Raw genomic sequence first — 22511 nt, 5'->3', positions numbered from 1 at the left:
AAAGAGGCAAAAAGTAAAATATATATATTAAGTAGAAAGAGTATATTTAACTAATATAGAAACTACTTAAGAGTTTTTAAGATATTATAATACTTAACTAATTTAAAGCTAAGTAAAAAAATATATAGAAGTATAATAAGCTTAATTTATAAGTAATTAATTCCTAAATAATAGTATAAAGTATAGAGCTAATTAATTAAAAAAAAATATATATAGAACTAGACTATAGTTATACTAGTACTAAAGCTAGCTAGCAAAAAAAAAATTAATTATTATTAAAACAAAAAAAAAAAAAAGAGAGAGATAATATAACTATAAAGCTTAATATATACTTAACTTATACTTAACTTATGCTTAATATAGCGCCTACTAAAACAAGCACTCTAGCTTGCTAGGCAACTTTTATTGCAACTTATTACTAGTTAAATTAATAACCTAATTATTAAGAGGGGGAGAGAGCAGAGAGAGAATAGTATTCTAAATACTATTACCTTTATAACTACTCTCTTCTCTACTATAGAGATAAGTTAGAGTCTTAGAGGTATAAGAGTAAATATATTAGCTATAGAGAGTTGCCTCTTTATAAAGCATATTAACTAAAGTGTAAGTTAGTTTCTACTAGTTAGCGCGCTTATAGCGCAACTCTACCTGCTCTGCCTACTGCTTGTATAGTATTTACTTAATATTCTAAGCTATAGTAGCCTAGCTCTAGAAAAAATTCACTAGTATCTACTAGTTAGAAGGCAGTATATACTTATAGTAGAAGAGCGTTAATGCGCTAGTAAGCACTAGCGCCTGTAAATTAGCGCTAGCAGCTATATTACTAGAGGATAAATTAGCTAGTATATATAGAGAGTAGATAGAACTAGAGGCAATATAGGCCTGCTTTAATAATATATTAAACTTTTTAGTTATAAAATTAAACTATATAAAGAATTTAGTATATATACTAAAGCTCTTACTTAACTTTTTATATATAGTAGATATAATATACCTACTAGTATTTGCAATTTACTACACTTTTTTCTATTAGTAGTATAGCTTAAGATTTAAGGCATAGAGGTGCGCCTTTTAAATATACCTCTTATAGGTTTTACAGTACTACTTACAGGCTATAGTAGGGCTAGAAATGCAACTAGTAGAGCTAGTATTAATAAGCTTACAATAATATAGTATATATATTTCTAAAACTTCCTCTCTATTAAAGAGGTTATTATTATTAAAGTTGCCTTCTATAGCATACTTGCCTATATAGCAGGCATTAGGGCGTTGCAGTAGAGGCAGCAGAGGCAGGGGAGAGAGTATGCTAGCAGCAGCCTTGCTAAAACTAAATTAGCTGCGCAGTATAAACTATATAGTACTTAGAGCAGTAGAGGCAAAATAGAGGCAAAACAGAAAGAGAGGCAGGCAGCAGCAGCAGCAATTTTTAAAGACAAAAAGTTTTTAGTTATATAAAAAGAGCGTTAGTAATATATATTAGAAAGAAAACAATAAGAATAAGCAGTATAAAGTTGCTAAACTATTTATAAAGCAGAAGTATATTAAGTATATACTATATACAAAAAATATAGAGTAGGGATGTATAGTTGCTAGGGGGATTAGCACTATACGTCTGCTCTTGCTATATAGCAGCAATATAGATAAACCTACTAAAAGAAGAGTATATAATAAACTTAAGCTGTAGGCTTAAGTAGGTATAAAGCACTATATTAGTGCCTTATAAAATATACTTTAAATGTATATTAAACCTATATATATATAATAAGCAGAAAAGAGAGAATAAAGAGCTTCTTCTTTCCCTCTTTTCTCTCCTTAAGTTTATAGTTAATACTAGTAATGCTTACACGCAGTAGCCTGTAAGGCCAGTCCTTAACAAATTAGAAGGTTAATAGCTTAGTAGAATATCTATAGAGGCAGTATATTAAGCTATTCTTTGTAATTAATTAGGAATTATTACTTAACTTTATTTTTAGCTATATAAGTATAATAATTACGCTCTTAGGTCTTAAGAGTCTAGTTAATTCTATTAAGAAGTAATAAAAAGTTACTTATTTCTATAAATAAGTTGATTTTTATAGCTCTATAAAAGACCTCTATAAAGCTGTTTGCCTTCTTGCTGAAATTTTAATATCTCTTTATAAAGCAGTAAGCTTATTATTACTTAACCTTAAGATAAGTCTTTTCTATATAGTAGAGAATTATAAATTACTGTAATTTATATATATTAATTATCTAGATCTAGGTAGACTAAAAATTATTAATTATATTTATATAAACTAGTATTTAAAAGGCTAAGAAAGCTCTTATTAAGCTATTATTAAAAGCTTTAATTTTTAACTTATTATATTTATTATTATTAGCAGCTTTAATTTATTTCTTATAGAAGTTATTCTTAATATTTAATAGAATATACTAAATATAAATCTACTGCTATATTTTAAGCTAAATAACTTTAAGAGCGTTCTTTAGTGTCTTTTTAAAGTCTATTATAATAACCTTAGAAGTAGGGATTTAGAGCTTAATATAAATTTCTTTTAATACAGCTAGCATTTAGTAATAGCTCTCTTCTCTTTTAGTTTATATAAAGCTAAATATAATATTTATAATTAATTTTTAATTAGTAACTATAATAATATTTAATAAATAAAGACTCTAGTAGTTAGTTTTATATATATAGTTTATACTAATAAACTCTAAAAAAACTCTCTATTTTTTAATACAATAAGAGTAAGTTTATATAGCGCTTTTAATGCAATTTTTATTATTAAGAAAATATTTATAATAAAGGCCTTTTTCTTAAAGAACCTTAATAAACTATTAGAAAGATATATAGCTGCTTAATTTAACTTAATAAGCTTATTAATGCTAATTATAAATATCTTTTAGTTAGAAATAAAAATTATCTTTATTTTTATTGCAAATTATTATACTAATTCCTTAAGGTTAAAGGCTTATATAATTAAAAAGGCTTAAAATTTACTGCTTTTATTAATTTATAAATCTTTAATAAATTATATATATAGAGGCATTACTAGATTTATTATAATTATAAAATCCCTACTCTTTATAATGCTATACTTAATAACTAGAATAATTAGCAGAAGTTACTTTAAGCTAGTAACTACAGCTAGTTTTTTAAAAGCTTATATTTTAAATTTTAGCGCCTTAAAGCTCTCTTTAACAGCTGCTATAATTACAATTAAGCTAGCCTGCCTGCAATTATTAAATACTATTTATTAGAGTCTTTAGCTTTATAGAGCTCTTGCTAAAGGTATAACTATTTTGCTGCCTAAATTCTTATATAGCATTATAAAGGTTATTAAAGCTGCTATAGCTTAGCAAGAGCAGCAAATTTAAGGGCAGATTTAAGGAGTTATAAAAGCCTTTATAAAGCATTATAATATTATTATTAAAGGAAAAAGCTGCTGCCTATTAAAAAATTTATAGAGCTATAGTATTATTTAATAACGATTTTTAGAGTTAAGTAAAGCTGCTATACCTTTGTACTAAAAATGTACTGTAGGGCATGGCAGCAGGGCTTGCCGCATAAAAAGTAGGTCATATAGGGTAGTGAGCGCCCCGAGCAAAAATAGTGAGCGCCCCGAGCAATAGACGCTGTGCCGGCTCCCATTTTAACATGAGCAGGTCCAAGAACCCGATTGCCGCTATCCAGGTTCCTGGTAGGTACTCCGCAGCGTACTTCTTAGACGAGACTGGGTTAGGCCGACTGGTCCAAGAGTAACATGGAACATTTCACGGGTACTTGAGTAGGGTTGACTTTACGAGTGCGCCTGTAGCCAAACATGGACGCCAATGGATGATGCATACCTCTTAAGCCCAGCAGACAAGCTCGCTGCAAGTTGGCCAGAACCCTCTGCGGCCGCCCGAGTATAGTACAATGTTTATAACCACCTACTAAGTACTTGAGTACTTAGGGATGAATGTACTCCGTATGGAGCACCTAGGAACCTAAGAACGTACCTACCTACCTACTTAAGTAGGTAGGTACCAAAGGTTACTTCCTACTAAGTAAGTACTTACTTTGAGTACTGAAGCTGTCCTAGTGTCGGGCACGCACCCAACACCTCACCAAGGCACCCGCGGAACCTCCTTGCACAAGTACTAGATACTCTGGGGCGGGAGGGCTCCATGTCCCCTCACTGGTCACTGGGTCTAAACCCGGTGCTTTGCGTTCCGTACGGAGTACGTGATCAATCCTAACTTCCAGTCGCAGCTACCAACACCGCCTCGAGCCGTCTTCGTCTTCGTCTTCTCTTCAATGCGCACCCAACCGACAACAAGCCGCCAATGTCCCATCTGCTACCCGCCCACAGCTTCATACTCGGCACACTTTCGCACACCGCTTACTTCGCCTCTGTTGTCGAGAAGTCCCCGCCGTCGTATTTAACATCCTGTCCTTGTACCATGTGAGCCCGGAAACGTCGCGCCGAAAATTCAGACCAACGGCTCTGTCCGTCGGCAAGGTATAAGGCATGTAGTTGCGACGTCTGGCCATTGACAACTCGACGGTTTCTCTCAGGTTGCAATAATGTCTCCAGTTGCAGGTGCGTCTCCTCATCATCGCCACAGCGACAAGCTGAAAATTCTACCAACGTGGTCTCCCACCGTGCCACGACGCAGAAGCTGACATGCCAATTGCAGCTCCGAATAATCTGTCCACGGATGGCACGTCGGCTCGCCCAGGCCAGGAAGCCGAGCCTGTTGATGTAGTAGCTGGTTTGAACGGCGACGCATCCATGATACTACCTACGGGCACGTCGACGTCTGTAGAGCCCTTGAACGATGGTCAGGCTCAATACACCTTTCTCCCCTGCCGGGCCGCTGCGACGCACGCTAACTATCCGCCCATAGACATTTCGTATACCTCGGGAAGCTATGTCTACTATGATGGCCGCATCAAAAATGGCGTCCCTGCCAAACTCCAGAATCTTGATCATAGTAAAAACGGCAACTTTGCTGTCATGCACATGGGAGTAGTGAATCTAGGTTCGTCCGAACGGCTTGCCGCGGCGAGACGAACGAGTGAAGGCACTGCAGCTGCTTCCAGGCTGTTCAACCAAGCCGGTTACAAGTCTCTGCGGCAGCTAAAGCAGGACGGGCCCGGTACAGAATCGCAACAAGAAGAGCTGGTATCGAATAGTGCACGCAAGGACAGGGCCAGAAGCAAGCCGCAACCAGGCCATGGATTTGCCCAGAGAGCGACTTCGCTATCGTCCCACGAGACAAAGACAGAACAAGCCCGGCTTTTGACTTTGCTGAGGTCGCTGAACCCTGTCATGGTTGTCGACCAACTTTGCAAGGGACTCGCATATTTCGGCGGCATACCTGGCGCTCCTCCTCCGGCAGATGATGGTGCTTTCCCACAAAGTAACGCCGCGAATGGTCCCGGCTCTTACTTTGTTGGCTGGCTTGCCGAGATCTTTCCAAATGTGGATGCCTCAACAGCGCCTCGCTTCGGTGGTTCCGCCCAATTTCCGCCAGGGGATCTTTCAACGACGACTGCCTCTTCTTGGATGTCCGCATCATCACCGACTTCGAAGCCCGCCGCTACAGTGCCTGCGGCTGCTACGGTACAAACAAACTCCCCATCGCCAGAAGAAGCCGCGATAGTTGGGACTGGAAAGAGGAAAAGGGGCAGACCCAAGGGGAGCAAGAGCACCAAGGTTCGCGCAGATAAGGGCAAGAGGCACATGTCAAAAGCACTCAAATATAGCGTGCCACTTGTCATACCGATCGGTAATGAAAATGATGGTGTAGCCGAACGGGGGAATATGGAGGTGGATGTTCCGGTAACAAGCGACAACACTGCGAGGCCTGGAATTGCTGATGATCCTGACATACAATCGAATGCTCCCAAGGCCACTCTATTGGTCAGAAAGAGGGGTCGACCAAAGGGCTCCAAAAATCGACCAAAGACGAACAACAGCGACGAGAATCAGTCGGCGCCGCATACCAATCAGCCACAGCCTGCACAACCTCAAACGGCGTCTACATCTGGCACCGAAAGTGCTGAGAATGCCATTTCAAAAAATGACTATCCCGCAGAGACACAGTTCGCAGGAGACAACCTAGCCCAACATGCTGCGGAGCCGGGCCACAATCAGCCGAACATAGCTGTCCAACAACCCATGCCTGCCAGCAACAGCAACAGCTTGCCAAGGAAGAGAAACACCGCACATCAAAGCCAGAGAGACGTTGTAGGAAACAATAATGACGATTCTTCGTCCCGTGCGCCACAAGGGACGAAGCGTCAACGTGTATCAAATGGAAGCGGCCTAAGTGCCGGTTCTGGATCACAGCCGGAATTCCTGCCTGGCAGTTTTAACTCTCAGACCCAGGCCAATGGCTCTGGAATCGAAAGAATGGGAATTGGGGCACACCCCACTCAGACATCACAACTTGGACATTTCTACATGGCCAACTATCCACAACAGCAACAGCTCGAGTTGCCAAACCTGAGCCAAGCCATTACAAGACAACAAACAAACAGCCCATTCGCGTCGCAGCATGTAAACGCAGCAGCACAGAGTTACTATAGTCAGCAAAGTATGCAGCAAGCCTCTCATCTTATGACGTCAATTCGTTCCTCCGGTGGTAGCTTTAGCCATACCATGGCTGACAACACTGATGTGCGTTTATCTCAAGATCATGCTAAACAACAATCAGCCGGACCACAAACTGGAGGGAGAAAGCAAGGCTATCTCAGCAATCACGGCAGACCACCTGGGCCTCATTCATCCGCTAATACCGCCTTGGGAACCTACTCGACCTTTCACACCCAAGGCTTCATGTAGAGGACACGGGCTTCAGATTGGGCCCCCGCACAGACGGCGCCAGCATACTTGGCTGCGTGTTCATCTTCCGTCATGCGCTCAGACAAACATCTATCCACGGACTTACTATACTCCCTATTGTTTTTGGGTTACTCTTTCGCGGCGTTATGACGGCAAGCGTATTTGTCGTCTTTTAATTAGGGCTGGTATCTGTAGGACAAAGGACTCGGCGTACCTTCGGCTGTTATCCAATTGGCGGGGAAAGTCAATTTCGAGATTATTCGTTGTTTCTGAAAATGACTGAATGATTTCCTTTTACTATTTTCATGGCATACATGGGAATAAGACATCAAAAGCAACTTCATCATATCCAAGACGGCATGATGGCAGGCTACAATGCGCACGGATACGTATATTGAAGTTTTACATGATCCGCTGTCCCATTTACACGGCAGTGCAACATGGGATGGGGGAATTTTTATTTCAACCATTTGTAACGATGAACTGTACATGCCTGCCAACGCTTTTGGCGTGCTCCCCCTGGTTTCTCCGGAATGGGAATGAACATAAAGGACGCTTCGGCAAAGTAATGGCGAGACCATGAATATGCATCGATGGTGCGTGCCCAATCTCTGGCCCAGCAGGGGAGGGTATAGCAAGAAAACAAAATAAATGGACCCACCCAATGCGGCCAGACCCACCCATATACCCTTTCTCCGGAATGTAGCCGGTCTTGGCTCTCCCCAGTGTGCGCGTACTCCCTACCACCAATCCAACCTCGTTCAGAGTGCATGGTGCCCGCCAAATATACGCATCTTGCGGAGGATGAGAGTTAGTTATCTGTTCAGTAAACCAAGGACAAAAAAAGAAAAACGCCTGTAAATGCCGATTCGTCTTTCCGAATGCGCAGTGAGTTCACGCACAGAAAAAAAAAAAGAGAGGGGGGGAGACATCCCGACGGCCTCGCCCGCAATAGATGGTGTTTTTGGCATTTCATTTTACTCTGCGTCATCATCTGTTGCACTAGCGGCCGGCCGAACAGAGTCGGGGTTGTTTCGTCCGTACCACCACTCGTCTTCTTCGTCGAGCCCGTCTTCACGAATAAGGTCCAGCATGACTTGCTGGTTTCGCTTGATGTCCTGTGTTCTTGATACGATGCCTCGATCGAGAATCAGGGCCTCGGCCGTGGTGAGCCATATTTGTTGTAGTACAGGGGCGTCGTCGAGCAATTTCTGCGTGTCGTCGGGACCAAGTGCGGACATGGGGATGCCTGCTGCCAAGCTGGTGTGAAATACCCAGTTGTAATCTACATTATCCGCACAGTTGGCGTCGACTGAACCTGCAGGACTCCTCATCTTGACGTTACCCTCACCAACCGATGGCCTGTGTACAGGTCGGTCGCCGCTCGTGGACTTCTTGCGACCGAATCCTTTCAAGCCTAACCTTGACTTGACCGGGGGTGGCTCCGATACAAGCTCTTTGCAGTCCTTGGTCAAGGAGTTGTACCAGACGTCAACAGCGGCGCGACGGTTGTTGTAGCCCTTGATCTCCCAAAATCTTTCGACTTGTCGCAAGCCTCCGACGCACAGGATGGCGGAGTGAATTTCGTCAGATGGACGGTCTCGCAGGTATCCCCTGAGTGACCTCTCAACGCGACCCACATAAGTAGGCGGTCGTAGCCGACGGCAGAAGGATGATATTATCAAAGGAAAGACTTCGTGGACCCGCAACAAAGTCTGGTCGTCATACATGTTCATAATCTCGGACTCGATGGGGTTCAGGGTGTAGGGTTCGTGCCGTAATCCATAGCCACCGTGATCCACGATATGCTTGAGGTGCAATTTTCGGTACGTCTCAAAGAAATGGAAGATGTTGAAGAGAAGAGGAATCAGTCGACGACGCATACGCTCACGTTGCGGCGCGAAGGCCACTTGTTGAGCTTCAGATTGGCGTAGAAAAATCTCCTTTGTAATCCACTCGCACATGAGATGGGCAAGCTTGGCTGCAACGTGCAGTCGGTGCCACAAGCTGCACAAGAAATGAAAGTTGATCTCGGACTGGTCGATGATGGGATATAAGCGGAGCGCATAGGCAGGTATATGGGTATCAAGGTGGTATCGAACAATGGGGGATTCGTTTGCGGTGATGAGACTGTGCCACGTTTTGGAAGCGAGTCGAAGGCTGAGAATGTCCGTAAGAGGCAATGACGACAGAATTTGAACTTGCAACTCATTAGGGAGAGCTAGAAACAATTGGTCGAAAGGAGCACTGAGAATGCGTGTTAGATGGCCGAAAATACATTTGACGATGTAGAAACAAACCTTTTTCGGATCGGCTCGGCAGAAACTCTAATCGGGAGATGTGTTTCATTGTCGGCTGCATGAGGCTTCGGGTGTAATAAAGATACCTTATGGCGAATGCCAAAGAAACGACTTCTGTCCTTTTTCTGCTCAGATTGCTTGCCGAGCTCGAGTTCAACAGTTTTTGTGTCTCGCAACGGGAGGATGAATGTTGATGGAGCTGTCCCCGGTGGTGTTGGTGATGTCTCGCACGGATTCGACAGTTGGTGCTGCTGCTGTCCTTGCTGCAGCTGGCGATAATGATGACTTTGTTGGGTAGCGCTGAGCTGGCCCAGCTTTTCAAAATATCGATCTGAGGCGAACTCGGTGATGTGAGGCGGATCCATGACGGCCGCGCGAAGAGGTTGCTCAGCCATGGTGAATGGTCTTTCGGGATCTTGATCCAGAGCGAGCGACGACAAGAGTTTGCAAAGACCAGCGGCCACACCGGCCGGCTTGAGCAGCAAAGCGTGTCTCTATTGCTGGGCGAAGTTGGCACAGGGCAATCCTAACATAGCTGGCTGAAAACCCTAAAGTGCGCTCAACAGGTGTGTGTAGTGGAAGAGGCCGCCAGTATTGGATGAAGACGAGACGCGAAGACGAGACGCAACGAGGCAAAATGCTCTAATGGGGGAGAGAGAGCACGGAACGAGGTCGCAGGTGAGGCTCGAGGCAACTCTTATTAGGGCCTCGCGTCCGGCGGCGGCAGATGGCGATTCGTTATCGGCGTTGTTGTATTCGCAGACCAACCCGGTCTTGCTCTAGATTGGATGTATGCTGATAAGAGAAGACAAGAGAGCGGAAACCCGGTGAATGCTGTACAAAGCAGGTCGTCGGCGGGGAATCGGCAGCAGAGTTTGGTCGGGGGTGAAGATAAGGCAATGGAGTCGTAATGGCGGGACGACGGACCGATCAAGACTGAAGGGAGCAGAATCGCGGGCAAGGACAAGGTCAAGGAGGTGACTGACGCTGACGGCGAGACAACGCTCGGGAGATGGGAGATGGCCCAGACGGGCGATGGGGACGAGACGGGGCGGGCGTGGCAGCAAAGACATGGGGCATGGGGATTGGGGTTTGCGAGCGCTCAAATGTTCCGGGTACACGACCGGCCACTGCAGTGCCCGGAGCGACGAAGGTAGAGGTACCCTTGCTGGTGCTGGTGCTGGTGCTGGTGCTGGTGCTAATTAGTGGGCATCCGGAGCACTGGAGCACTGGGGCACAGGCAACACTGGAACACTTGGGGCACGGCAACTCTTGGGTCTTGGGACATGAGGCGAGTGCAGGCAAGGCAAGACGCACAGGGGCACGACATCTGGACCAGGCGGATGCAGAATCAAATTGAGCGGCGTGGGCTGCACCCCAGACGCCGCCGCTGGTTCGTCGACACGGCCGTTTGGCCGGCCTAATAGTGGGGCGGAAACAGCGCAAGATGGAAAGGTACCGGCGACCCGCTGTGCCAATCAGCAGCTGCGCGTCTCCTGTATTCGATGTACGGTGCTCCGTACGCGGTGGTGGCGGGTTATAACTGTGGCAATTGCTAGCTGGGCCATGGTGGGCTTCGGCCTCATTTGCGGAGCCGCCCAGTACGGACGAGTTACCGACGACCGAGTGCTGTGTGCTGTTCTTGACAACTTTGCCATCGAGGCCGTCGTCCGTCGAGGCTCAGACATTGAAACCCGCACAGCACATCACCATTTGCGCACCATGCTCATCCAGCACTCGAGATGACGACTAGTTTCAGCTAATGGCCGAGGAAGAAGGAATTCCTCGATAGAATTCCGACTTCTGCCGCTGCACTCGTCCTCTCCACCGTTTCTCCGGAGCCGATCCCAGAGCCAGAGTCGGCCGGCCGGAGCACGTCAAAGGGCTCCAAACGCAGAGCTGCTTGCCGTCCTTGAGCCGCCCAGCCCATTCATGACGAACAGCGCCGACGACGGCCGTCAGCGACGGCGGGCGTAGACACTGGCAACCCTGCAGTCTTTCGGGTCATCAGTCCGCGACTCTCCGGCACGACTGCATCGTTCTTGCGTATGGGATCCTGGTGAGTTCGACACGGGCCACGGCCCTACAAAGGGCCTTCTTAAACGCTGTATGAGCTGGTATAGTTTGACTGTCAAGTATCAGATACGGACAACTAATTCGTCCCAAGTACGGAGTATACTGCACAGCATTGTCAGGCCCGACAAATGAAAGTTTGGGTGCTGTGACGCCGGATACCACGAGACGATTGAAAGTTGTCCATCGATACGCCGGCGAGCACGCATTCGTCCAGACTGCGACGTAACACGCACCATCTGCCGCGTCTGTCATTGCATCGCCTGTGACCATCAGCGGGCGCGTTTATGACTGTAGGCCATCTGGCACTATGAGACCTGTGCCTGACAAGGCGCGCTTGATTGTGCCCGAACTCTGGTGTGTGTGATCATGCGCTGTTCGAGCATTGCGTTGCAACTTGCGGCCATGTTGCATGGACGGTCTGTCTGACTTTGTTTTGATTTGCGCTGTGTTTGCCTGCAAGGGCCGGGCTGGAAAGCCAAGCCGTCCTTTGTCGATGCCATTGGCTGAATCAGCAGAACAGTCTGGTTAAGTTTGGACTGCGCCTTCCTCTCCAAGGCCCTTCCTGCCTCTCTCGGTGCTCGACTGCTCGACTGCCTACGGAGTGCGGAGTACGCACGTCTCCAATCCAGCCCAACCTCTCAACTTTGTTGTCATGAGCGGTACTCCGTAAAATGCTGCTCATGATGCAGGAACCAGTGTGTACGAGGCGAGAGCCCATCTTCCCGCCACAGGATGATTTCGACCCTAAACGCTTCCCACGTCAATCCCGGACGTCTGAACGAGACCTCCTCAAGGGGGGCGTAAGGCCACGCCCCGGCCCTTCTCCGGTGGTTTTTGAGACCGACACCCGAACTCAAAGTTCCCTCTCTCGTCGATGTACGGCCCAGCCATCAGGTGCCTCCTCCCATGCGAAGAGTGTGTTATTGCAGACAGCACTGACGCAACGCGTCGTCAAATCTGCACATTTATCTTGACAAGGTCAGGTCAACAGAAAGCATCGCTGCTGGCTCCCTAGATAGTTCCGAAGTACCGCCACCCCGTCTTGGCTCTGAAATCCTGCTCAAATCAATCCCATGATCAAGGCGGAGACATGGTTTATTATTGCTACTTCATGTCTCGGGGAGTCGGGGCACAACATTGATAATAAGTGACTATCAAGTGGCCCCTCTGCTGCTGCAACGTATTGTGGTTTCCAATACTCCGTACTGGCCGATTCACTGCCACGGGACTCGACCGCGACACTTTTGGCCGTCCCGCTCACGGGTCGCGCCTCTCCGCAGTGCTACCTACTCCGTAGTTACTTGACGCCGGTTTTACCTTTGAATTTTCTTTTTTTGTTTTTCGGGCGTGCATCCAAAATGACACGGAACGATCCTGAACAGCACACACGGGTGTGTTACAAGGGCAGTGAGGATTCCGGGTGACTCGGTCCGCAACATGGCCAAAACTTGCAACAAGAAGCATGGCACAGCAGCGCTAAGTTACAACGGAGCTCGGCTCAAGTTTTGGTTCAGCTTAGCATCTTGCGGCCGAGCGACTGCGTCTGCTGCCATGATGTCGTTGTTCGTCATCATCCGACCACATGATCACGGCTCTGCTGGTACAACATGTTCACGTTTATATTTGTGGGAGAGAGTCCCTTGCCTCGATCAGATGTGAGGCGTGGTGCAGACACGGCCGGCATTTGGTCATCACCCTCCTCCCGAGTCTGATATCTCGTTGAAAGACTGCTTTTTGGCTTTGCGTGTCGGGAACCACCGTTGACAGTTCGCATGACGACGGGCAACGGCAGGGCAATGTAACTACTCCGTACACGTGCTTTGGTTGTTTTTCATCCCACGCTTCCCACATGGCAATGGGCCAGAACTGATTGAGAGGCAAGAAGCGTGCAACCGCGCAACCGTATCAACGGACAATGTCTCGCTGGTGGCTCTGCCTTGCAAATTTGGACGAAAAAAATCTTGAACAAACAAGGACACCAGTTACAGGCACCGACCGAATTACCTGACGCCGTCGATGCTGTTTGTCTGAAGCGTAGAAAACAAAAAGATGATGCGACTTGACGACAACGTCAACCGGGGCGTACTCATTTGTTAGGTGATCCTTTGACCATGCACTTGGTCAGAAACCCAGATGATGGCGGGATCGTGAAGGGGTCATGGAGTTGTTTGTCGTCACTAACATGCCTTGGCAGATAGGCGTGTAGGGCAGCTGACTAGACTTGCTCGGCCAATTACTCAGGGCTGACTCGCATTCACGTCTTGAATTGTGAGAGGAAGGCTTGGCTGAGGTTGATTGCCTAGACTGTTGCAAGTCGCAGTGGATTACGTGCTTTTCCCTCAAGACAAGATTGATCAGCGTCGTGCCAAACGGGGATGATGGGACTGGGCATGGATGACGATGACACCCCGCGGTGACATATCTACGACGGGATACACGGCCCTTTCCCTCGCTCGCCTCTGCGAAAAATGAAGAGGCCGAGCTGGTGAGTTTGATCAGCGGCACGGCCAGACACCGGCGAAGGCTTTAGAGGTCGTACCGCCAGAGGGCACCTAGAGAGGCGGTCGATCACTGGACCGGTCACCGGTGTCAAGAGGAGGTTGACATTGCATGGGAACGGCAAGCCGGATTTCTGTCCAATACGACATGACACAGCATGCATGCTTGGCCGTGATGGATTCTTCGGTAGGTTTGAGCCGGCCGGGGTCATGCTCGGCGGTTCTATGATGCCCAGCAGGAAAGGCCCCATTCAAGGCACTCAATATTCGGCGGGTCTCGAATTCATTCCGCGCTACGAACTTGGAGCTCGAGTCACGACTCACGAGTGCGTGAGCGGGAATATTTGCCGCCAATGTGCCTGAACTTTGGATCGTCTCTCCACCATCGACTCCGAGCCAGTCGGTCCGGTTGCTGAATTCGGCAGCGCCAAACGGCTTGCTTGCTTGGGCCTGACTTGGCAGTGCGAGCAGTTGGGCGGATGTGGCCAGCGGCCACCAGCCCTGGCAGTGGCGGGTTGAATAGTAATGACATTGATAGTGATGCTGGTGGCGAAGACGAGAGGCGGGTTTTGCGCTGGAGGGAGAGGCATGGACCCGTCAATTGTATGTACGTGATACATACGATGCAACGCATATTGTAGTTGCAGAGTACGGAGTAGATGGATGCTCGGTCTGTCCCATTGCTAGAATTTGCAATGGTTCCGGCCAGTATTCCGCCTTGATGGATCCAGGAAGAGTAGACCAGACTCGATATCACAGAGTGCAGACGCGACAGAATGACAAACGCGGCCCTCACGTGCAATAACATGTGGACGCTCCATCCCTCGATGCAGCTCCATGTCCATTTCTCGGCCTTCAATCCTAGATGCTAGATGCTAGATACCTGGTTGTTTCCCCACTCCGTCAAGTACGGAGTACGGAGTAACGTTAGATGGTAGACACAACAGGCCAAGTACTACCGGGCACTCAAGTACTTGCCGGCAGCAGCACTTGGCCGGCCAACTTTTGTTGCTGCTCGGTGTACTGAGTGAGGGCTGAACCGTAGAGGTGCTTAGGTACCTAAGCAAGTACCTATCCTTGGTCCCACCTTCCATCCCACATCCAAGACGAGGAAGCTCCGAGCTCTCGGCTAGCTCACCTCCGCCTCTTCGCCTCTGCCTCTGCCTGCCGTCTGTCTGCGAATTTTGCTTCGCGTCGGCGTTAGCGTTCGCGTCCGATGCTGATGCTGATGCTGGTGCTGGTGCTGATGCTGGCTCTGATGCTGCCCCCGAAATATCCGCTCGGGTCATGTCCTCGTGCGTGACGGCGCCGTCTCGCCCCTGATCCAGGAACCAGTCCCGACTCCCTCCCACAATACTCCATCGCCGAGGGAATATCACCACGTCGCATGTCCTATATCCACGATGGAACCATCGCCGGAGCCTCCTCGGTCAGCCGCGGAGTCTGCCTCTGCGTCGGCCTGTGCGTCGGCCTCGACATCTGCCACCACTGTCGACGCTCCGCCCGCCTCCATGGCCACGGCTCACCTTGCACGCTTTGAATTTAGCGACCTGGGCACCAGGATCCTCATGGTTGAGTGGCATCCCGGTGCTGCTGCTTCTGCTGCTTCTGCTGCTTCTGCTGCTGCCCCCACCGCCGACGGCACTCTCGTCACACGTGCACCCTCCGAACCCTTGGGCTCCGACCCCGAGCCAAACCCAAACAGAGCTGCCGCCCCCGTACCCGGTGATCAGATCGACAGTATCAAGAACAACGCTTCACTTTCGGCTGCAGATGCTACGGCTTGGGAAGTTTCCTGGCCCGGAAAGTCGACGTTTCTTCCCGCCAGAGACACAGACAAGGATGAGGTGGGCACTCGCCGCCGTGTGTACTTCCTCCTGCCGCCAGAAGCATCCATTCCCACAAACGTCACCATCACGCCCCCGGGACAGCCAAGCATACTCGTGAAGCCTCTCCCTGCCATTTTCCCGCCCGGGTTCAACGTCGAGTCGGGACCTCGCGGCGTCTTGCATACTCTGTGGGCGAAGAAACGCTTGTCGGAGCTCCAATGCGAGATGGATGCTGAGATGCGGGCCAATGCCGAAAGTGTTGGCCTACAGATGGCCCTGGCCGAGAAGCAATGGATCATTGACAATTTCCTTGCCCCGCCATCCGCGCCGGCACCCATGTCTCCTCGGTCGGCTATCTCTGGCCGCCTGGGAGACAAGCCGAAGGGGCTTCGATTGGCGACCTCGCCTGAAGCTCTGGTGCCCGGTCCAACCGGTGAGTGTAATTTGAGTTCCCCAGCATCAGCACTCGGGAAACGCACCCAACCTGCTGACATGTGGCCACAGCAAACACGTTTACCGGCATCCACGTTCCATCACAAACGTTATCACTATTGGGCCATGATATTGCCGTGTCCTCATTCTCCGCCATCCCGCGTGGCACCGGCCTCCCAGAGACCATGTCATTGAACGGCGCCGTGCAGGGGAAAATACCACGTGTCGACCTCAGCTCTCGTGACGATGACGATGATCTGTTTGCTCTCCCACTCAGTCCGCGGAGTCCCGATATGAAAAGGAGCCCATTCAGCACTCTCTCGTGAATGTAACACACGCTAGAGCGCTTAGTGGCATGGAACTTGGCACTGTTTTGTCGTGGCTTTTGTGATGTGGTTTTATTTGTCATCACTTGAACTTGCGCATGGATACCCGTTGGTTGCAGACGACAGTTGCAGACGACAACAACAACAACAACAACAACAAGAAAAAAGAAAAAAAGAACAAGAACAAGGCCAAAAATAGGGCAGCTGCTCAGCATATTGGGTGCTTGGGCCATGTCTATCTGTGGACGTTTCTCCAGATGGACTCGGATATTAACGACTTGAAGGATGGACGTGCGAGGGAGAGGCCTTCTCAACGTTGGCATTACCGCAGAGTTGCCCCCTCTCTTGCATGATTTTGTGACTGCCTCGACTGGCTATAGAAGCACCGCAGCAACGGCAAGCAAGATGTACAGTCAAGTCCCAGGTGCAGAACGTGAGGCGCCGTCTTGAGACCTATTTCCATACCGACTCGTCCCTGTGAAATTCAATACAAACGCCATGTGATCATGTAGTAGTACGCGTCCATGTCCAAAGTTGACAATGTCAATGCCAACCATGCCTCCCTTGCACAAAGTAGCATCCCATGATTCCTCGTCCATCGCCAACGGCACAAGTCATCAAATCATGTAAAACATGTCGTAGTTGCCGTCGTCGTCGTCGTCCCCCCACCATCATCTCCATCTATCCTTTGCATCACCGCCACCCGCCGACCCTCCCCTCGTCCCACCTCTCCTTCCTCTCCTGCCTCAGGTAACACAGCACCTTGGCCTCCCTGTACCTCCGGATCCAGTCGGCGACCTCGCGCTCCGACGGCGCGCCGCCGCCGCCCTCGAGGAAGCTCTCCTCCATGGCCTGGCACACGAGCGCCTGCTCCTGCACGCCCTGCGCCAGCCGCTGGTACAGCGAGGCCGGGGAGAAGGGGGCCAGCGCGTGGTCCATGTCGGACTGCCGCTGGCGCCACTGCCGCTCGAGCGCGTGCGTCGCCAGCAGCTGCGCCTGCGGCCGCGGCGAGGTTCGCGCGGGACGTCGTGGTGCTGCCGTGCGCGGAGGCCGGCGCGAGGGCTAGCGCGCTGAGCAGCGCCGGGCTGGCGAGGACGTCGGCCAGGTCCTGCGTGCTGAGGGCGTTCACTCCGTCTTTAGCATGGCGGCGGGACCGAGGGGGGAGGGGGCAGGGGGCAGGCGCGCCGGGCCACGTACGACTTGTCTCTCAGGAGTTCGGGGAGCCAGGCCTCGCCCGGGTCGGGGATCGGCTCGGAGACTGCTGGCGGCGGCGGCGGCGGCGGCGGCGTGGAGGCCGCCCCGGGGGTTTTGCCGTCGTGGGGGAGCGGACGGGGCGAGCTGATCGTCGGGGTGCTGACGCTGCTGACGTCGTGGCTGCCGCCTTTGGGGGTTGGTGCCGGCGGCGTCGAGCTGTGCCGCTCCGTCGTGAAGCTCGACATTGTGTCGTGATGTCTTTTTTTCGTTTTCCCCCTCTCGGTGCGGCTGCGGCTGTGGTGCGGTTGTCGGAGCTGAAATTGGCTTCAGGGTTGGTTGTTGGGGCGGGAGCCGTGTGGCGTCCGTGGCGCAGCGTCGACCTGCACACCCGGTTGCGTTGTGGCGTCGTGTCACCTGGCTCACCTCATAAAAAGGGGCATTAACTACTCCGTACGCTCTGTTCATAGCCTGGCATCTCGTCATCTGCCACCAGGGCCTCGGGTACTCGAGGCAACATCACGATCCCGGCATGGCACATGCAGTACACCGCTTGCATTGTTTCTACATTGCGGCTCTCCTCCAACTGCAAGTGCCTTGCCGCCCGCCATTCCTCTTCAACGTAAACGATGCGCTTTACACGCCATGAGGCCTACAGACGTCTTGCTGCTCTCGCCACCGACCCAAACTGTCTCTCTTTGCTCAGTTTCTAATAGACCACAGGTCTCTTGACCACCCCATATATCGTAGCTTCTTGCTAGCCGAGCCCACAGACCTCTTGCTGTCTCCCGTCGCAATCGCGAGCGCCTTGCTACACCACGTAAACGCCTCCACGAGTTCCCGCACGCGCCCCGTGCTTACAAACACATCCGCCAGGTCGGAGTTCCTCTCTGCAATGACGGAAGACAGCTCCATGCAGTCGAGGAGGTGATCGCGCGTCAGGCCGGTTCCCGCAAAGTGTAATGCGCTGACGTAGGCCAGGATCGTCTCTGGCAAGTATGCCTGTCGGAGCTTTTTAAGCTCTTCATCGCCGGCTGCGCGGTAGAGTTAGCAATCTCGGGCCATATGCACGTTGCCTGAGGCGGTTTCGTCAGACGTACCTTCAATGCCAGACAGCAGCCAGTTCTGCAGCAAGGGCTGCATATTGTCCTTGGTCGCGTCAATCGTGGCACCCACGCCTTTCCAGAATTCCCGGTTGGACGTATCGGCGCTGACGTCTGCGTTAGTGTTTTCGTCTTCTCGCCGCGGGACTCTGACGGGTGCTGACGTACTCTCTGGATATCACTGCAAGCGATGCCATGGTCTCGAGGTTGTCGAGCGCCTTAACAAGAGCCTCAAGTTCACGGTAGTTCCGCGCATCGGTCATCACTTGCTCTGGTCGTGCGCCTTCTATACCACTCAGCTGCAGCTGTCGAGCCCAAAAGTCTGCATCCTCATGCATGACGTACCCGTCATCATGGTCCATCGTGCCTCGCATGACTTCGCTAAAAGAAACGTTCTGCATCAGTCTCCGCGCCGCGTTCAACCGGGAATTCCCTGTTGTACCTCGTTAGCAGTGTACCTAATCTCCCTGTCAACAGGTTCCGAGACGCTGGCGTGCGGGTGCGTACTGAGGAAAAATTTGTACACTCTTGTACCGATGGAGAACACCTTGGGCCAGGTTTCGCTGACCGTCAGGAGCCACTCCAACGCTCGTATGACATGAACATCCTTGATGTCGACCTTGTCCTCCTCGTCTCCGAAGAAATCGGGTTTGATAGGCCTACCATGCCGAGCAGTTGCCGGGCCATTGTCCAAGATTTTGAACCATTCTTCGGCACCAAATGAGGTTGCGTCATGATCCAGCTCGTCAAACAATAGCGTCGCCTGTCTCTCCACGAACTCCAGTACATCTATTCCAGCGCGCTTGATTAGTTTCAGTTGCGTGATCCGGTTATTCGGGTCGGCTTCTTCAATGACATTCCAAGCAAGAACTTCGTAGGACCGAGGGCTGTCCAAAACAGAGCAGTACAGCGGAATCAGCTCCTGGAGCTTGCACCGTCGCAAATAGTCTGTGTAGCTGGCCAGTATATTCTCTTGAGTGAATCGTTTGTCTGGAGGGAACCCAGGCTCCATCCAACTGTGACGGTGGCCCTCAAATCGCTTCAGCAAGGCAATGAGGACGAATACGTGAGCGACAATTCGTAGCCCACTGTGCTGTGAAAAATCGAAATACTTCGTCTCTACGACGTCGTAATCGGCGTCAAGCCCGGGGCGGACAAGACGAGAGACTTTCGACTCATTTGCCTGTTTGGTCAGCACCAGGCCTTGCTCAAAGAGATGACGTTCTAGTTCCTTTGCAATGAACGAAGCCTGAAGGGCCTTGTTGGGCTCCATAGCTTGGGCCGCCATATTCGGTCTTGATGCGATGGAGTTGATGAGTCGTTTCTCGATGCCCTCCTGGTCGCCGTGAAATTGTACTGCATCAAATGTTGAGAACGACTGCGTCAGGTTTGACGCTACGTCGGAGGGGCACTGGGACAACATATATGTGTCGATTTGTGATCGAAGGAGGGCGTTGTAGTTGGCGAATAGGTAATCGTCCCACGTCTTTGCTACCTTTTCCACACTCAAGATGTCTCCTGAGAGCATTCCATACACGGCGCGCTCGTCATCAGAGGAGCCCCCTTGTCTAGCCAACGCAAGACACATCCTACGCCATAGAACCAAGGCCGATGGGTCGATATTGGACGCAGGACCTTGGTTGTCGTCAACAGACAGGGGCATGGCAGACATTGAGACGGCTCTCCACAACTCTGTCCGCTCCTGGCACCATTCGCGAATATCTTCCAGACTGCTACCTCGTCGCAAATGCTTCAAGCATCCGAGCCATATAGCCCGCTCGAAGAACTCGTCTTGAGGTTCTAATTTGCGGCGCTGTCGAGTGGATGCATCGGGATCGAGATGTGTAACGAGCGGTGCGCCGTCAGCGTTAAGGTGGGATGCTGTCACGTTGGGCGACTGACGATCCAATAAATGAGGCCATGCTGTCATGCTCTTCCTCAGCTTTATCTTTGATCGTGTGTGAAGCCAGCCGTGCGCAATTATATCTCCCCTGTCCGCATCCTGCTGAAGTTTCCGGGCCACGTCGTCGATGTCTGGCTCAGAGGCAGAATTGGTTTGCAGCCACTGAAGAACAGCACGGCGCTCCAAGGCAAGGCCGTCAGTTGCGAGGTATTCGCCCAAGGAGTCTCGTTGGGCCGGTTTCGAGGCGGGAAACGGAGAAAGGCGCGTCGACTCATCAGTCGAATCAGAGTATCGCGGAGGAAGAAGCCGTCGAAAAAGATGCCACGTTTGCACCTCCTTTTCCAGCTGGGTTACATCTTCTGATGTCTCTGTTTTGCTCCCGTTTCCGAACCGCTCATCCACGTCCAAGTCCATGTCCTCACTGCAACCTCGCCGAGGCATGGGTCGCTTGTGCGCCAACCGGCGAATCGCATTCTCGTGATACTTGCGTGGAAGGTCCAGAACGCGAGCCTTTTTCTCCGACACACTGAGGCCAGGTGCTAAGCAAGCATCCAGAGCGTTGGCGAAATCTTCGATCTCGGGCCCAGGTTTTACCGCGGTCATTTGCTGTTGTTTCTTCCCAGCGTCCATGATGTCAGCAAAATGCCGTTGACTGTCCACCGTGTATGAATCTGGGCCGGCAAACGAGACGGCCTGCGAACGCTTCAGAGTTCCGAGAGTCTCAGCTGGACAAGCTTGAAGCCGGCATCGGTTAGACCCCACCGCCTGACCTGCCTACAGAATGAAAATAATCAGAAGCAATGCGCAGTCTCAATGGTCAAGCTCGTCAATTCGTAGATGTCGGGAATTGGTTGTGGTCGCGGTCAGGGTGGAAAAGCTCGGTGTCGATGTTGTGTTTGCAAGTCGAGCTCTGACAGTACAAGAAAAGTTGGCGCTAGCACGGAGCAGAGATGGACCAGGCGCCACACAGAGCGCGAGCGCGTCTGGTCTGGTCCGCACTGCAGATGGCGGAGGATAGGACAAGCTACGGGATATTGCGATATGCAACAAAGCGACGTCGGTCGGGACCCCGTTGACGTAGAGGCACAAATTTTTGCCGCAACATCTTTTCCTCTTCCTCTTCTTCTTCTTCTCATCAATGTCACGGCCCTCATATTAGAGTCTCGGAACAAGACCTCCGATGCTTGTTCAGATCTACAGATCTCCTGCGCGCTCAATGGCGGCCTAGAAGATACTCGGCGCTCCTCAAAAAAAGTCACCATTATTCTCTCTGCTGGTGGACATGATGCACGATGAGCGTTACATGCCATTTCTATCCATGTATAAATTCCAATTGTACAGGGTATCCCTTTGATTTATTCACCTCGACTCATCTGCTTCATCTTCAGCCGTAATAAACCGGGCTTGGGGCAGCTTGGGCTGGTCGCATCATCGCCGTGCTTTAGGTAAAATGCGTCGCAGCATTCGTAGAGAGCCCTCACAACGTCTTGGCATTTGGCGTCATTGTAATTGTTCCTCCTCAGACAGTCTATCGAGACGACCAACATCAGTTATTATGTGAGGGTTGTCATGGCTGGGCTATTAGCACATGCGAGGCCATGGTGTGATACCTTGAATTGCGCACTGTTGATGGTGAGGCCGTGTCAGTCTTGATTGCTACGTGTGGTAGATATATATCCACGAATCAAGTCAATGTCATGCATGGGTGATACTGACTGCTCTGGGATGGCATGGAGGCTTTGCGTCGACATCTTCTTTCGCCTGTGGCATGGTGTTAGAAGATGGCCTGGTGGTGCATGCTGCAGCAAGGTTTGTTGCACGGAGTATTGTGAACCATTATGGAATCGCAAACACGACGACGGATTGTTGTGTGAGCCGAGAGTGGCTGGGTGGTGACGGAGGCAAGCAATCCTCAGCAAACATGCATACGGGCGAGAATATGAAAATATACCTGTCAACAGGCACCGAGGTCGGTCAGGGTCGGGGGGAAGAAGGCGGGCGAGACGAGGCAAATGCATCCAGTGCTTCGTTCGGTACA

General features: G+C 50.3%; 5 protein-coding genes across 5 annotated transcripts; 2 read left to right on the top strand and 3 right to left on the bottom strand.

Moving 5' to 3' along the window:
• Positions 1-4649: 4649 nt before the first annotated feature.
• On the top strand, positions 4650-6815 carry MAM_03676 (uncharacterized protein; the record flags this gene model as incomplete). Its single annotated transcript, XM_040822475.1, has 1 exon — positions 4650-6815. The coding sequence occupies one exon, from the start codon at positions 4650-4652 to the stop codon at positions 6813-6815; it is 2166 nt and encodes a 721-aa protein (XP_040679618.1).
• Positions 6816-7792: 977 nt separating this feature from the next.
• Positions 7793-9510, bottom strand: MAM_03675 (F-box protein; the record flags this gene model as incomplete). Its single annotated transcript, XM_040822474.1, has 2 exons — positions 7793-9062; positions 9116-9510. The coding sequence occupies 2 exons, from the start codon at positions 9508-9510 to the stop codon at positions 7793-7795; spliced, it is 1665 nt and encodes a 554-aa protein (XP_040679617.1).
• A 5582-nt stretch (positions 9511-15092) lies between these two features.
• MAM_03674 (uncharacterized protein) lies at positions 15093-16276 on the top strand (the record flags this gene model as incomplete). Its single annotated transcript, XM_040822473.1, has 2 exons — positions 15093-15951; positions 16023-16276. The coding sequence occupies 2 exons, from the start codon at positions 15093-15095 to the stop codon at positions 16274-16276; spliced, it is 1113 nt and encodes a 370-aa protein (XP_040679616.1).
• A 622-nt stretch (positions 16277-16898) lies between these two features.
• On the bottom strand, positions 16899-17715 carry MAM_03673 (uncharacterized protein; the record flags this gene model as incomplete). The annotated part of the gene is made up of 2 exons (XM_040822472.1): positions 16899-17391; positions 17474-17715. The coding sequence occupies 2 exons, from the start codon at positions 17713-17715 to the stop codon at positions 16899-16901; spliced, it is 735 nt and encodes a 244-aa protein (XP_040679615.1).
• A 454-nt stretch (positions 17716-18169) lies between these two features.
• Positions 18170-21103, bottom strand: MAM_03672 (nuclear pore complex protein Nup107; the record flags this gene model as incomplete). The annotated part of the gene is made up of 4 exons (XM_040822471.1): positions 18170-18501; positions 18568-18677; positions 18739-19003; positions 19078-21103. The coding sequence occupies 4 exons, from the start codon at positions 21101-21103 to the stop codon at positions 18170-18172; spliced, it is 2733 nt and encodes a 910-aa protein (XP_040679614.1).
• Between the last annotated feature and the right edge of the window lie 1408 nt (positions 21104-22511).

This window comes from Metarhizium album (assembly GCF_000804445.1).
Source record: "Metarhizium album ARSEF 1941 chromosome Unknown scaffold_7, whole genome shotgun sequence".
Taxonomy (NCBI): Eukaryota; Fungi; Ascomycota; class Sordariomycetes; order Hypocreales; family Clavicipitaceae; genus Metarhizium; species Metarhizium album.
This window is presented reverse-complemented; position numbering and strand designations above follow the sequence as displayed.